Below are 16616 nucleotides of genomic sequence, written 5' to 3' on the forward strand. Positions count from 1 at the left end.
GGGGTGGGTGCTAGGGGTGTCCCGATGGGAGCTGGGGCTGTGCTTGCTGCAACTGGGTTTCATCCCTACCCCTGGAGGTGGGAGGGGCAAGGTCAGGGTCCACCAGACTGGAGGCTGGGCTGAGAGCAGCAATGGGGGGGACTTAAGGGTGACCCTGGGACTGGGTGGGGTGCTGTTCTGATAGTCTGGTGTGAGGAGTCTGGGTGTTAAACCTGCTTCATCGTTGGCCTCTGTGCAGAAGACTGTTGAACAGTGGCACACCTGGTGAAATGCTCACATTACAGTGCTCAAGGACTGGAGTTCAAACCCCTGGTCCTACCTGCAGGGCTGCAGGTGTCTCTCTGTCTCTTTGCTTCTCTATCTCCTTCTCCTCTCAATTTCTGTCTTTTTCTGTCCAATAATAAATAAAAATATTTAAAAAAAACAAAGACATTTTAAAAAAAGGACTGTTGAATCATGCAGGCCTCCCCTCCCCCTCCCTCCCTTCCTCCTCCCTCCCCATAAAGAAGGCCTTTCTCCCCTACAAGGTCAGGTACTCCTTTACTGTAATGAGGGCGGGACCTCACCTCTAGGAGGAGGATGGGGAAGGCTTCCAGGAGGAGGTGGCTTCCAGGAGAGACCTTCTCCTGGAAGGACTAAGGCCCTGAGGCACAGACCCTGGGTGGGTACTGGCAGGGAGGTGGGAGTACTCTGAGGACCTCAGGGAAGGGCCTTGCCTTCCCAAGTACAGAGTCACCTCCAGGAAGGATGGGAGTGGACAGAATGGGTGGTGTCCTTTGGAAGGATGAATAGAAGTCGAGACTGGGCATGCGGGAGGTGGCAGGACACCATGGCCCAGCCTGGGGGCTGGGACTCCTTGGTGGCAGCTGCTGTGGGACAGCTGGCTTCCTGGTGCCCCTCAGCTGTCCTGTCACGTGTGTGCCTTTTTCAGTCAGTGAGTGGGGTAGGAGGGCTCTGTGCCTCGGCCATCGCCACACACCCCTGCCAAGCATTTGGCCTTTGTAGGGACCCATTCCTGACCCCCATTTCACAAGCAGGAGACCCGTGTGAAGGTGGGCATCTGGGCTTGTGAATCAGTACCTAGAGCACTCAGGCCCGAGGCAGGTGACAGGTGTCTAGGGGGCTGGGACCTGTCTTTGTCCCCTGCTATGCCTCCATCTATTTGTGGACAGAAGGGACTTCTGGAGTTCAGTGGTGACTGCCAGCCTAGGAGAGGGGAGCAGTGGCATGCACCCAGCTGTCCCCCACATGCGTAGAATCTCGGCTGCCCACGTGTGCTGGGTGGGAAGCTTTGGGCCAGCTGCCTGGCATCCCAAGACCTGGGCCTAGTGCTGGGAGCTTTGTGGTTGGTGTGGGTCAGCAGTAAGACTCGACTAGGGAGAAGGCTGGGTGGTGAAAAACTACCCCTGAAAGCCTGGAGGAGCAGCTAGCTGGGCGGACACAGGATGAAGTGGGCAGGGCATGAGAGGGGGGTGTCCCTAGGAGCCTGGAGGCCCAGTCAGGGCCTTGGACTGCCCTCAGTGCTGTGGGGCCCTGGTGAGGTCTAGTGTTGCCTTGGATGGGGCCCTGGGCTGGGAGGGAAAAGAGGGTGGAGCAGTGAGCTCTAGGGAAAGCAAGACTTGAGGCTTGCTGGGGTTGGGGAACAACAAGGCTTTGCTCCGTGAGGGGGCTCTAAGCAGGCTTGTGTTTTGAGCCTGATGCTGGGCCCAAATCCTGAGTACTTTACCCTGTCGGGGAGTTGGAGGGACGGTCTCTTTTTTGAAGAGGGGGCAGAGGTCTGCATGGTTCACAACCCCCCTCCTCCACCTCCGCCCTTCTCCAGGGCTGTAGTGAGCACTAGCTCATGATGAAGCAGGTTTAACACTTAGACTGATGCTACCAAGCTGTCAGAGCAGTGCCCCACCTAGCCCCAGGGTTCCCCCTGCCCTTCTTCACTGCTCTCACCCCATACCATGCCCTTCTCACATCGGGGTAGGGATGAACCCCAGCTTTCGAGGAGTACAGCCCTAGCCCCCATCCAAACACCATCCCCTGCCAAAGCTGTGAATTTTTTTTTTTTTTTTGCCTCCAGTGTTATTACTGGGGATTAGTGCCTGCACTATGAATCCACTGCTCCTGGAGGCAATTTTTCCCTTTTGTTGCCCTTGTTGTTTAATTATTGTTGTGTTTATTATTGTTGTTGTTGTTTTGCTGTCATTGTTGGATAGGATAGAGAGAAATTGAGAGAGGAGAAGACAGAGGGGGAGAGAAAGATAGACACCTGCAGACCTGCTTCACCGCTTATGAATCGACTCCCCTGCAGGTGGGGAGCCAGGGACTCGAACCGGGATCCTTAGGCTAGTCCTTGCACTTTGCACCATGTGTGCTTAACCCGTTGTACTACCACCCAACCTTCAAAGCTGTGATCTTAAGGAAGGGACTGAGTAGGGGTGTCATGTGAGGACAGGGACAGAAGCAGAAGGGCACACCACTACCCCTGTGACCTGGGCCTGCCTCGCTCAGAGAGGTTGGGGGGGAGTCACGGGGCCATGAAGTCACGGGGAGTCATGAAGCCCAACTGGGAGAAGCATCAGAAGGCACTTGGAAGGTTCTGGAACAGGGATAGGGAAGGTGAATTTGGAGACTGTGTGACCCAGTGAGGTTTGGCCTCAAGAGCGTGTGTGCGTGCGTGTGGCATATGGGACACCTGTGGGAAGTGACTGGCCACTCTGCATGGACAGGGCCCAGGGGCACTGCCAGGGTGTCCTGCAGAGCTGACTGGCCTTCTCTGTTCAGTGAGCAGAGTGGGAAGGGCTGCTGGAAGGTGAGGAGGGCAGGGGGACCTCCAGGTAGGAACCTGCTCTTCCTTTGGCAGCATTCACAACGGGGTGATCGCTGTGTTCCAGCGCAAGGGCCTGCCAGACCAGGAGCTCTTCAGCCTCAATGAAGGTGTCCGGTGAGTGACCACTGCTCTTTCCTTCCCTCCCCCTCTCCCTCTGGGCCTAGGACTCTGTGTGGTGGGGATGGATGACTGTGCCTGATAGGGCACTCCCCACCTCCAGTCTACCAGCCTCACCGGAGCATCCATCCTTCAGGCCTCAGCCGGCAGTAACTGCCTGACCCCCTGACTTCTGGCTCTGGTGGCTTTCTCCCCACCCCTCCTGGGGCCTCTCTTTTTTGGAGGAGACCTAGGTGGGACTAGGACAAAGTCTCAAGGCCCACATTCCCAGCCAAGTGGAGCATCACATCGGATATTTGTTCAGCTCAAGAGGAAGGACCCACCTGCCTAATGAGGGGAGTGTCCTTCCTGGAAAAGCTGCCTCAGCCAGCCGAATGTCCCCTTGTTTCCTGTGAATACCCCCAGAAATGAGCACTCCCAGGGCAGTCTGGATGGGCCAGCCAAGAGCCAGGCCCATCTGACGTTTCCAGGGCTAGGCCAGCGTACTGGTCCTGTATTGTGGTGGAGGAGGTTGAAGCACAGAGAGGTCAAAAGCCTCACCCGGGGTCACACAGCTGCTCCAAGGAGGCCTTTCCTGCCTCTGTGCTTTTATTTCCCTTCAGCCCTGGCCCTGCGTTAGAAGAATATCTAGAGGTGGGGGTACGGGAGTGTGGGGGCAACCAGGCAGCAAATGTCAGTAACTTCAGGTGGGACGGGACTGAAGGGTAATTGGGGAGGAGAGAGGGTCTCCCTATGATAAAGCTGAAAAGAGCCTTGACAGATGGGTAAACTGAGGCTCAGGGAGGGAAGGGGTCTCCCAGGCCTGACAGTAGACACTTTTTCCCTCCTGCTCTTCTGACTCAGAGTCCACAGCAGCCCCCTTTTCCTAACCCTTGTCTGCTTAGGGAAATAGGCTCCTGCATACAGGAGCCTCTGTGTGATCGAACGGCAACAGCAAAAATAAGGGGGGGGGGGCACATTTCTTTTCTTTAAAAGATTCTTATAATTTACTAACTGGGGGAGAAAGAACCAGAGCATGGCTCTGGCACATATCGTGTCAGGAATCAAACCCAGGACCTCACACTTGAGTGTCCAATACTTTGCCCATTGAGCTATGAGAAAAAAATATATCTAAAGCTATAAACAAAGCAGCCAGTACTGCCCCCCCCAACATGCTCTGCACCCCCTTTCCTGCTGATGACCTAATCGGTGTGCTGATTCTCTGTTGTCTCCTCTTTGGGGCTGTGTCCCCAGACCCAGTGCCTCTGTCCCCAGCCCATGAGGGCTGGCATTAAACTGACAGGCTGTTTGCTATCCATGAGGGACCGATGCTACCCTGGGCCCCAGGCACGCCTACCAACCCCAGGGTTTTGCCCAAGGAAGTGAGTAGAGCTTGGACATCCAGCTCTTGACCAGTCTGGTTATTTGGTCTTTCAGCTGCTCAGCTCAAGCTCAGGGCTTAAGTAATGACAACAAGATCTTTCCACTGAGGGCTTGCATCTTGCCGGTCTTGGTCCATACACTCCTGTGCCTTTCAGTGTCCCCCCACAGCCCTGAGGAAAGGGACATCTGGCCCAGCTTGCAGGAGAAGAAGCTGAGAGATTGCTCCTGAGCTCAGGGCTGGTCAGAGCACTGCAGTTCCTGCAGCCTGATTGAAGGTCGCAAACTGAATCTGCAGTAAACCATCGTTGCTCATCAGCACTGACCCCTGAGGGCCATGTGTCGTCACTTCACCATGGCCCGCGCCTTCCCCTCCATCCTTTCAGTAGTGAGGTCCAGCTGAGAAGGTCCCTGCATGGGAGAGTCTGCAGGAGTGAGCAGTGGCTGGACTCGTTCCTTTTGGGGGGGGGGGATATAAGTCACCCTTTTATAAATGCCCAGTTGGGTGGCATTTTATATACTCACCAGGCTGTACTACTGTCACCACCAATTCCAAATCATTTCGTCTCCCACAAGCAGGCACCATTGGCAGCCTCTCTCTGCCTCTTCCTACCTCCTGATAAAGACGATTCTAGTGTCTTTCTAGAGTTGCTGATTCTGGCTGTCATGCAGTGGCCTCATGCACACACATGTCCTTTTGAACATGGCTTCGTTGTTCCCTTGATCTGCTTTGAAAGGTCCTCCATGGTTTATTTATGTATTTTTTGACCACCAGGATTATGACTTGGGTTCCAGGACTGTATTATTCTACTATGCCCAGCAGACATTTTTTTTCCATATGTAAAGAATTAGAGACAGAGAGAGAGAATGTGCCATAGAGATAGAGAGACATTGCAGCACTGCTCCACTGCTTTCCAAGTCTCCCCCATGCAGGTGCTCCCAGCTTGAACCTAATCCTTGAACATGTTGAAGTTTATTTTCTTCCAGATGAACCATGTCCCAGCCCCAGTAGCTTCTTCCTTTTCTCCTCTCCTCTCCTCTCCTCTCCTCTCCTCTCCTCTCCTCTCCTCTCCTCTCCTCCCCTCCCCTCCCCTCCCCTCCCCCCCTCCCCCCTCCCTCCCCTCTACCCTACCCTAATCCTGTCTCCTCTCTCCTCCTCTCCTCTCCTCCCCTCCCCTCCCCTCCCCTCTCTCCTCCTCTCCTCTATCTCCTCTCTTCCCCTTCCCTCCCCTCTCCCCTCCCCTCCCCTCCCCTCTCCTCTCCTCCCCTCTCCTCCCACCTCCCCCTATCTCTGTCAGAGCTCAGCTCTGGGTAATGGTAGTGTGGAGGACTGAACCAGGGACCTTAGAGTTTCAGGTATGAGAGACTTTTTGCATAATCATTATATCTCTCCCCTCCCTGCCCGCTTTTATTTATTTATTTTAATTTTTTGTTGTTTTAGTTATTTATTATTGCATAGAGACAGAAATTGAGAGGGGAGGAGGAGATAGAGAGGGAGGGAGACAGAGAGATACCCACAGCCCTGCTTCAACACTTGCGAAGCTTTCCCCCTGTAGGTGAGGACCAGGGACTTGAACCTGGATCCTTGCACACTGTAATGTATGCGCTTAACCAATTGTGCCACTGCCTGCCCCCCTTACTTATTTTTAAATTTATTTTGCATACAGACAAGTTGAGAGAGGAGGGAGGGAGGTGTGTATGTGTTTTGGGGAAAAAGAAACCTGCAGCACTGCTTCACCACTTACAAAGCTTCCCCCATTCAGGTAGGGACCAGGGGGCTTGAACCTGGGTCCTTGTGCGTTGTAAATAACATGTGTGCTCTACCAGATGCACCACCGCCTGGCCCCTCCAGTAGCTTACTTTCTTTTTAATGGTAACTGATAATCTCTATGGAGAACACCCACTTTTGTATCGTTCACCCCTCTGTTGATGCACCTCTGTGCTGTTAGGAGTCAGGCTGTTGTGAACACCTGGTCGCACGATACTGCGTGGACACGGCATCTCCGGTGTCCGTCTGGAATGCGAGCGCTGGGCCATACTGCAGCCCTGCAGCTCCCAGTGCAGGAACCGGCCTGCTGTTTCCCACAGAGGCTGCACCGTGCCTCCTGCCCGTTGCACTTGACAGAGGTTCCGCCTGCCCTCATTCTCTCTAGCACTCAGTCAGCTCTGGGGTTTGGTCTGTGATCATTCTAGAGGGTGCCAGGCGGCTTTGATGTGTGTTGCCCTCCCTGCCTGATGACACTGTACATCTTTCATGTGCGGCCTGGATGTTTGTCTGTCATCTGTAGATGACTATCTGTTTGCCTTTGTAGCCCATGTTTAACTAGGTTGCTTGGCTTTTTCTAGTTGAGTAGTTAGGAGTAAGCTCACATGGCAAGGCACACGCCTTACCTAATAAGGCCTGTACCTTGCCATGCCTGCAGCCCAGGCTTGAGTCCAGGCACCACATAGGAGTGTCACAGTGGTACCAGGAGAAGCTCTGGTGCTATCCCTCTCTCTCTCTCTCTCTCTTTCTGTATCTGAATGTGACAACTGTCCTGGGTATGGTAAAGTCGTGCATATGCGAGGCCCTGGTGCCACACACAAAGGAAAGTTTGGATACTGTAGACCTGGAATCCTGCCAGATCCTGTTTGCAGACCTGTCTGCCCGCGCATCCCACGAGCTGCCTTTCCCCTGTCTCCCTGCTGTCCTTCAGACCAACTGGGTGTTGTCTCACTGCTGATCCAACCCTGCCCTCTTTCTCACTTGCTCCTTTGAGCATCTCGTTTTCAGACACAGAAATGGGTCTGTGATTGCTGGTTTTCTCAGCTGGAGAGAAAGCCTTGGAGAATAAGTCACTCTGGGTGAGAGAGGATAGATGCTTGAGAAAGGACTCCAGGCTCTCTCCACCATGATTATGTCCTTGGCCCTGAAAGGCTCATCATCTGACCTAGCTTGAGTAGCCGGAGGCCTTGGGTCACCCTGGTCACTGACAGCAAAGGCTGCTGGGTTCAGTGCTCCTGGCTTGGTTGCTCTGCCCCTCTGCTCTGGCCTGTCTGGTGGCCTGTCTCCAGTTCACTGTGGTCTGCCTCTCACTGAGGGTTCTGGGCCTTGAGGGCTGGTCTAGAACCTCAGAGAGGACCGCCCCTTACCCCTCCCCATTTCCCTGGGGTCCCCCGCTGACCACAGGTTAACTATCCCAGTTCTAGCACGAGGCCCTGTTTTATGAAACAGGACTGACATGCAGCCACTGTGACCACAAGTGCCCCCCCACACACAGTCTCAGGACAGATGGGGAACAGCCACCCCTCCTGTTGGTTGGTTTCCTGCTGCCCAGGTGGCCCTAGCCCAGCCTCTGCGGACCCCTGGAAGGCACTATGCAGTCTCTGACACATGTCCCCCTCTCACACAGGCAGCTGCTGAAGACGGAGCTGGGATCCTTCTTCACCGAGTACCTGCAGGTGAGTGGCCTGGGCTCTGCAGCTAGGCTGGGCCAGGCAGTCCTGAGCACTCACAAGGACTCGAGTCACCTGTTCTCCTGGGCACATGGAGCACTAGGTTCCTGGGACTCCGCCTTGGTTGGGTCACCTGTCAGTGTTCTCCCAGGAGGTGCTGAACTCCCAGCTTCCCTAGGAGGCCCATGGGGCAGCTTATTGGTGGACTCCAGGGGACACCTCACCCACACCCTCTACCTGGGGCAATGAGAGCAGCTTCCTGTTGCTTTTCAGAACCAGCTGCTGACAAAAGGCATGGTGATCCTGCGGGACAAGATCCGATTCTACGAGGGTGAGTTTGGCGGCGCTGGGCAGGTGCCGTGGACCAGGCCATGTGGCTGGCATGCTGCAGGCTGGCTCTGAGCCACCTCCTGCTCTCGGTGCATGGCTCGGATGGGCAGAGACAGCCCTTGGGGCCTTTGTTGGAGAGTATCTGTCCCCCAAAACTTTCCAGATTCCAGCAGGGCCATGGTGTGGGGAAGAGCACCCTGCTCCAGTTCACTGTCCTGGGGACCCGAAGCCCCTTGAACCCTGACCTGACTGCCTAGGGCCACCCCCAACAGAACCTTAAAGACTAGAGGCCATCACTTAGGGAGCTGGGCTAGGATTGATCACCCTTGCCCCCTCAGGGGGAAACTGAGTCAGGGAGCTCCCAGTTGATGTGGGTTCTCCTGCCTGGGTGAAAATTCTAGCATGTTCTTTTCCTGTGCTCAGACCCACTCTCACACCATTCCTGTGCATAGCTGGGACCACACCATGACCACAGGCAGGGGCCTGGCCTGCCTGGCATCCACTCTGTAAATATGGGGGAGAGGCAGGATTCATACCCAGATCCCATTGCTCCAGAGCCCACACCCTCTGCCCCTCTCAAGGCCATGAACCCCAGCTAGCCAGCCTTCTGCTGCTCTGGACATAGCAGTGAGGCAGGGGCCTGGCTGGCTGCTGTCTCCCTCCTCTGACCCCTAAGGCCCAGAGGACCTGGGTCTTGGTCCCCCTGTGTCATCAAGGCTGCAACTAAAGCATGCACATCCTGGGAAAGGTTGGGTTAGTTCCACTGTAGCTATCTAGGTGGGCTGCATGGAGGCAACATACTTGGAGCAGGGCCTCCCAAGTGCAGGCATGACTTGGCTTAGGATGAGAATAAGGTAGGGCAGGACTCTGCTCCTCCTGAAATGCTTTTGCTGAGGACCTCCTGTGCCCCAGGCCTCGTGCTGGCCTCCAGTTCCGGGTTCTCTGTGCACCAGTGAGCACTGGCAGGTGCCCCTCTGTGCCAGCCTTTCCTGATGCCAACACCCCTAACTGCTCTCTGCAGGCGGTGCTGTTACAGCCTCTGTGCACGTGCAGAAATGACAACACAGAGTTTCAGGAACTTTCCCAAGAGCTGGGAGCAGCATCTGCTGTGTTCCTTTGGTTTCACCTGTGTCTGTCAGGTCGAAGCAGAAAGACAGAAATCTGAAGAGGGCAGGAAGGACCATAGTCATGTGATGAGGAAGGCACAGATGCTGGGGTACATCCTAGCAGGCTTCCTGGAGGAAGCAGCACCTAAGCTGGAGGGGTAGGGGTGGGGTCTGGCACCTGGTGGAGGTGCCCTCCCGCACCCCTCCCTGACTTAGCACATTCCTGCAGAGTCTGCGCCTCTCCCACCCACTGCCGTCTAGGAGTCAGGCCCTGGGAGAACAGGAGCTTTGTGTGGCCTGGTGGAGCCCTGCCTACAGCCGCTGTGTCTGCCAGGCCACCCAGTGGGCAGCGCCAGCCATGTCCACCCTCCTGGGCCTCCAGGACAGGCTGGGAGCCAGAGCCCAGGCCTCCTGTCCCTTCAGCAGCAGACACACCAGTCATTTCTGTCCCCAGCACCCCACCTTAGCTCTTTGGGTGGGTCCAGGCTCTGTCCCTGGGTATCCTGCATATCCAAGTGGAGGCTGGGGCCTGGAGGTAGAGGAGCCCCAGACCCCTGACCACCAAGTTCACTGCCTAGCTGGGGACACAGGCATCGGGTGAGGTCAGCCTTGGGGATGAAAGGGTTCATTTTGTTCCACTGTGACAGTTAAGGTGGGCTGCATGGAGGCAGTGGCCCTTGAATAAACCCTTGTAGTATAGTCTGTTCAGGCCATGCTGTGGGGACAGTAGCTGACATGGCAGCCTGAGGGACAGCTTAATGATCTGCCCCTGCTCCACCTCCCACTCAGATTTGCGTCCTGTGGAGGGTGTGGGTGGGACTTTTCCTTTCTTCCTTGAAACTAGTCCAGCCCTGCAGGAGCCCCAGCCTAGTGACAGTGGCCCTTACTCTGTTCTCCTCAGAGACCTCCATGCCTTTATTCTGTTGCCCCCCCCCCCCAGGTTGATACCTCCACCCCCTGCATCCGTCCTCAGCTTTCCCAGGCAGAAGAAAGACAGACAGACACCCCCTCCCCTTAGGGGCCCTGCCATGAAGGGCTCACCTGGGGTGCACGGCCCTGCGTTCACAGGCTGAGCAAACCAGTTTCATGGGAGCAGCGACCCTGGGGGTCCATGTCAAGGCAGAGTAGGGCTTCAGCTCAGTGCACCAGACTCAAACCTGGGCACCCCCAGACCAGCGTCCTCAGCAGAGCACCCTACGCAGGGGGTGGGGGTTGCTGGCCCCGATCTGCAGCACCCACTTTCTGAGTATCTCTGAGCATGGCGGCCTGTACTCAGGGGCTTTCTGGCAGGGCCTGCGCCCATGGGAGGGGCACTGAATGCTGAGCCACCGCCCCAGGAGCCCACCTGCTCCCCATCACTGATTGCAGGGCCCCTCCCAAGGCTCCGCATCCTCAGATCTAGGGGCTCAGGATCCAAGGAACAATCCCAAGGCTCTCATCCAGCCGTGCCCCTGTTCCATGGTAGCTGAGGCCCTAGAAGCTGGGATCCAACCTTCTCAGCCTCCCATCAGCAGGATACCAAGGGGACACTTGGTGATATCAGGCTCCCTGTGCCCACAGGACAGAAGCTGCTGGACTCGCTGGCGGACACGTGGGACTTCTTCTTCAGTGACGTGCTACCCACGCTGCAGGCTATCTTCCACCCGGTTCAGGTAGGTGTCCACCTCACAGTGGTCTACCCACCCGGCACATCCCTGGGCCCTCAGAAGCTGGTCCTCAGCCAAGGGTGGGAAATCAGGGCAGCTCCTCCTCAGGGGCTCAAGCTTTCCCCAGAAGATGATCAGGGACCAGATAGGGTCAGCGTGCCATCCCCATGCCAGGGACAAACAGGGTCTGGGATGGCAGTGCTCCCCCTTCTACCCCTGTGTCCACAGGGCAAGGAGCCGTCGGTGCGCCAGCTGGCCCTGCTGCACTTCCGGAATACCATCACCCTCAGTGTGAAGCTGGAGGATGCGCTGGCCCGCGCCCATGCCCGCGTGCCCCCCGCCATTGTGCAGATGCTACTGGTGCTGCAGGTGGGTGGAGCCTGGGGCCAAGCCAGCCTCAGACCCTGTGCCCCAGACCCCGGCTGGGGCTGCAGGGAACCCGGGAGTGTCCCTGGGGCCATCTGTGCCCGGAGAGTGGGGTGGCCTCTGAGACAGGCCTGAGCCCCATGGTGGGCACGGTACTCTTGAGTGTCAGCGCACCATCACAGTACAGGGCTCGCCCTCCTGGACTGGCCTTCTGCAGGCTCCAGAGTAGAGGCCTCAGATGCTGGGAGTTAGCCAGGTGGGTGGCTGGCCTTGCTGGGGGCTGATGGGCTCCACAACCCTGCTCCCTGTCAGAGCCCCTCTCTCCCACTGACATCTGGGGATCCTCTTCACTTAGGATCTGGGGCTTGAGAGATAGCGCACTGGTTAGGGTGCCTGCACTGCCATGCGTGTGACTGGAGTTTGAGTGTGGCACCCCATCAGAGGCACTGTGGTCTCCACCCCCTCCCTTCATGAAAAAGTGGCCCTGAGTGGCTGAATCATACACGCACAAGGCCTCAGTTCCACTAACTAAATAAATACCAGGGTCTGGGACCTCTAAATAGTCCATCAGAGCTATCCACCACTTTACTGTGTGTGCTTGAGGACCTGGGTCCAAGCACCACGGATGCTGCCATGGGAAGCTTCACGGACAGTGGAGCGGTGCTGTGTTACCTCTCGTGCTCCTTCCCCACCCCTTCCAATAATAATAATAATAATAATAATAATAAAATAATCGTGAAAAATTGGGTTGGGAGGTTAGTTTGTAGTATTTTTTCTGAAGATAAAGAGAGAGAGAGAGAGAGAGACACCACGGTACCCAAGCTTTCTTTAATGTGGTGGGGACCAGACTCGAACCTGGGAACATGTGCACATGGCAGAGCAGCGCACTATCCCAGTGAGCTGTTTCACTGCCCCACCACTCAGTAGTAAGAACCTAGACTCACTTCCTAGAGCTGCATGAAAAGTAAGTCAGGGCCTGAGAGATTGTGTACATGTGGGCCTGGGATTTGAGCTCACACCCCAATGGTGTCTGACCACTACCTTGCAGGGTGAGTGTGAAGCCGCTGGGGAGAAACCCTTGTCAGGTCCTCCCAAGGAGCTTCTACCTTGAGCTCTTGAACACACAGATCTGGTGCTGCCCCCTGGTGGCCACTATGCCTTCTGCAGCTCCCGTTGGAACCATCCTTGAAGGCATCACTATTCTGGACAGACACAACTCCACGGAAACGGTGACAGGGGACCTGGTCCCTTGGCTTCTGGAGGGGCCTGCAGGGTCAGTGGGAGCCTACTCCCATCTTGTTCAGGCAGCCAGAGCAGTCTGTGGGGACTGTAATGACGGCCCTATCCATTACTGATTTATGCTTTTTTTTTTTTTCTTAGTCTGATTAGAGGCTTATTGGTTTTACAAATTATCTTCCCAAAAGAACTGACTTTTGGCTTTTGTTGGTTTTTCTCTGTTGGCTTCCTGTTGTTCACTTGCGTTGATTACCGCCCCCGTGCTTCTGGCTTCTCCCACCCATCTGTGAATTGGAAGTGAGTTTAATCTCTGAATATACTGAGCATTGCCCAGTTAACTGATTTCTAGTTTCATTCCATTGTATCCTGAGACCAGACATGCTGTGACTTTTTAAAAAATTCATTCAGCTGTGTCATATGGCCCGGACTGTTGTTCCTCTTGGCGACTGTCCCTTCTGAGCTTGAGGAGTGTGTGTTGTTGTGCTGTTGTTGGGTGGAGTTGTCTGTAAGTGTCTGATGGTGGTGGTAAGTTCAATGACTTTTTTTTTAAATGGAGTTTCTGCTGGATCCACCCATTTCTGAGTAGCATTGAGACTCCAGCTGTGGTCTTGGCTGCGTCAGTTTGTCCTTGAAGTCCAGTCTGCCCTGCAGTGCTTTGGTGCTCTGTGTTGAGGATTGTGGTATCTTCCTGGAGTGCAAGCTCTTTCTTCAGTGTGAGATACTTTTCCTCATGCTTCTAACTTTTCGGAGTCTCGTTTCTGCCCATCTGAAGTGAACATGGCTAGTCCTGCCTTCACACAATTCGTGTTCTCATGGTTTTTCATTCTCCAGCCCTGAACTTTTCATCTAAGCATCTTTGTGTTTAAGGTGGGTTTTGTGGAGACCACAGAGGACTGGGTTTTCTTGCTTTTTGTGGAACTGTTACTTAGCATTCCACTATTGCAACTTGTTTCTTTCTTTTTTTTTTTTTTAACCAAAGAACTGATAATCTTTGGTTTTATGGTGGTGCAGGGGATTGAACCTGGGACTTCAAAGCCTCAGGCATGACAGTCTGTTTGTATAACCATTATGCTATCTACCCCTGTCCCGTATCTTGTTTTGCAACTGACCGCAGGCAGTCCCATGAGGGAGGATGTCTCACTCATTCATCATTCATGCATCATTCATTCATCCCACAAGCCCTCCCTAAAAGTGTGTGCTGACCCTCTGCCAGGTATGCTGGGGGTGCAGAGGCTATCGCCCATCTACTCACAACTCAGCCAAACTGTCCTAAGGACTGAGACAGGAAGAGCAGAGTCTCGGGAGTGGACGAGAGCTAACGGGGACAGCCCACAACAGATGAAAGTGGAAGGCGACTTTTATGATAAGACTCACTTGGGTGTGGTCTGGCCTGGCCCTGGGGGCAGGCAGCCTTCCCCCCAGAACCCTACAGGGCAAGGGGTACATGTGGGTCCCTGGGTGAATGAGTTTGGCCCAACCTCCTTTAGCCAAGAACCCTTATCCATAAGGTGTCATGGTCTCTCAGAAGGTGACAGGTGCTGTGTGCAGAGGAGGGTGACTCAGAGCTCTTGCTCTGGAGGGCTGGCAAGGAGGTCACTGCATGTCAGGGTCCAGAGACCCCATTGGATGGGGGACCTTTTGAGCAGACCTGCTGGGCAAGGGTGAGTGACACCCCTCCCTCTGTCTTACAGGGAGTGCACGAGTCCAGGGGTGTGACCAAGGACTACCTGCGCCTGGAGACTTTGGTCCAGAAGGTGGTGTCGCCCTACCTGGGCACCTACGGCCTCTACTCCAACGAGGGTCCCTTCCCGCACTCCTGTATCCTGGGTAGGCTGGGCATAACCAGGCAGGGAGCAGGGTGACCGCTGGCCTCAGGCCCTAAGTCCCACAGAACCCACCTTCCACTCCTACCAAAGGCACGGCCTGGGCATTGGACCCACACAGGCAGTCACCTGGTCCCTCCTCTAAGGGTTGTGGGGGTGGGGCTCAGTGGGCAGACACCATCAGTGTTGATGTGGTGACGCCCAGGGCAGTCCTGGGGCTCAGGAAGTCTTAGGAATCCACAGTGAGTGTGCAGAGGAGATTGGGGTGGGTGTTGGGCCCATATGGCGTACCAAACACCCATCTGCTGTGCACTAGCCCCCTTTCGGTCCTGGGGGTGAGCAAAATCAGAGCCCCACTGTCAAGGGTTCTCATGCAGGGCCAGGCAGACCAGCAAACAGACCACCTGAGACAAGGTCCTGAACCAGCAGAGAGCAGAACTCGGGAGGGTGGTAACAAGAGGGTGAAAGAGCATCCATGCACAGGGACAGCAGTGTACTTCCTGGCCACCCAGGCAGGACCCCAGGTGCTAGAGGGAACTTTGAGCTACCCAAGTCCCGTGATGCTAGATAAAAGGACCCCAAGATTCCAGGTCCCAGGAAGAGCGTTGGCCCAGCACTGCCACCTGATGCTCACTGTGAGGAACTGCAGCTTCCCGGGTGGGATCATGAAATCTAACCTACCACTGCCCTCTCCCCCTTGACTACCATGGTGGCATCCCAGCGGGGTCCCCTATGTCCGTTGCTCCCCAGAGAATGGAGAGGGAAGGAGACTTGCAGATGCCTGGTCTAAGGACTCCCAACACACTGAGCAAAACCCAGCCTCTTCCTCCCCCTCTCCCCCTAAGAAAGAGGCACTTACCCTCCACCTATCTTCTCCTTGTGCCACCTGGCAGTGCACATTTCAACTGGAGCCATGGCAGTTAAGCTCTCTGCCCACCACCTTTCCAGGGTGAGTGGCTGGGACCAAGGAGAGAAGGAGGAAGGTGGTATAGGTGACAGGTAAAATGGGTTTTTATGTCAGAGCCAGGACAGAATCCTGTTCCTCTTCCCCTAGCCAAGCTACCAGAGTAGGATCTGCCTTGTCTAGGCCTTCCCTTGGAGCTGGCTCAGCAGAGCACGGCGCCCTGCAGGTGTGCGGCCCCACCTGCCTGACTCACATCTGTCCCTCTGCAGAGAAGCACTTCCTGCGCCGTTCCCGCTCCGGGGATGTCCTGGCCAAGAACCCCGTGGTGCGCTCCAAGAGCTACAACACGCCGCTGCTGAACCCTGTGGCAGAGCACGAGGCCGAGGGATCAGCGGGTGGCGGCAGCACGGGCATCCGTAGGCACTCGGTGTCTGAGATGACATCCTTCCCTGAGCCCCAAGCTTTCGGGGCCGCAGCAGCACCCCCCTCACCTACTGTGGGACCCTCCCCCAACAGACTGTACCCACCAGGCATGCCCCCCGAGCCCGGCCCTGCTGGGGCGCATGGCTCCCCACCCTCCTCCAGCCCCGAGAACCTGGTGGATCATATCCTGGAGTCAGTGGACTCCGACAGCGAGGGCATCTTCATCGACTTCGGCCGGGGGCGTCGCTTGAGCGCATCCGAGCTAGGGGAACACAGTGGCCAGCAGAGCTTCGTGTGAGCCTCAGATTTGCACTGAACCTTGGCCTGTGAGAGTTTTATACTCAGTCCTGTTTGGTCCCCCTGGACCTCAGCCACCACTTCAGTTTCCTCTCTTTGCTGGGAGAGCCACTGGCTGTGGGCCCAGGTCCTGATACAGCTCTCAGCATCTGGGACCTTGCCTGTCATTGAGGTCACCAGGTCACACTGGACATCAGCACTCCTCCCCATCCACACTGCCCTCCAGCATCCATGATTTCAGAGACTGAAAGTGTGTCCCACCCAGGCCCCCAGAAAGACGGGAGGGTGCGGTAGATACAGATTCCCCCTGCCACACACAGATGGCCTAAGCTGCACTTGTGGGCCTGATGCAGCTCCTGGTACCCTTGTGGGATGGGATTGGGTAGGGAGAGGGAAGAATAAAGTATGTCTGCCCCATTCCTCAGCCCTATCTGCCAGCCCATTCCTCTCCCTTGGGACCAGCTGACTGCCCAGTCCCCACTCCCAGAGACACACATCCCCCAACTTCTCTGTCCTGAGACCCAGCAGGAAGGCCCTGGAATGCAGCCCCAGGTGTAGAAACCCAACCAGTACAGCCCCCTTCCCAACTTGGGGATCCATGGGGCAGTCCCTCCTCAGCTGTGCACACCCTCAGAGTTTTCTTCAGGGCTGGGGTGCAGCTCCTAGCCCCCTTGAGGGGAGTGGACCTAGAAACATGTGGACCATCACTGGAAGTAAGGGAGCCAGAATGTTCTGAGAGCTCCACAGTAGCAA

The 16616-nt window shown here is 55.8% G+C and overlaps 1 protein-coding gene across 4 annotated transcripts in view; it reads left to right on the top strand.

The window, feature by feature from the left end:
- Nucleotides 1-16287, top strand: part of PRR5 (proline rich 5) — a 40876-nt gene extending 24589 nt beyond the window's left edge. For 3 of the 4 annotated variants that reach the window (XM_016187748.2, XM_060189137.1, XM_007522220.3), the window contains 7 exons: nt 2855-2935; nt 7690-7738; nt 8006-8063; nt 10729-10820; nt 11043-11183; nt 14108-14243; nt 15413-16287. In XM_016187748.2, the coding sequence (XP_016043234.1) occupies nt 2855-2935; nt 7690-7738; nt 8006-8063; nt 10729-10820; nt 11043-11183; nt 14108-14243; nt 15413-15864 (1009 nt within the window). In that variant the 3' untranslated portion in view covers nt 15865-16287. Of the gene's footprint in view, nt 1-2854; nt 2936-7689; nt 7739-8005; nt 8064-10728; nt 10821-11042; nt 11184-14107; nt 14244-15412 lie in introns of those variants that run through there. The other variant, XM_016187747.2, reaches the window with a different exon arrangement.
- Nucleotides 16288-16616: the final 329 nt, after the last annotated feature.

Source organism: Erinaceus europaeus, chromosome 4 (assembly GCF_950295315.1).
Source record: "Erinaceus europaeus chromosome 4, mEriEur2.1, whole genome shotgun sequence".
NCBI lineage: Eukaryota > Metazoa > Chordata > Mammalia > Eulipotyphla > Erinaceidae > Erinaceus > Erinaceus europaeus.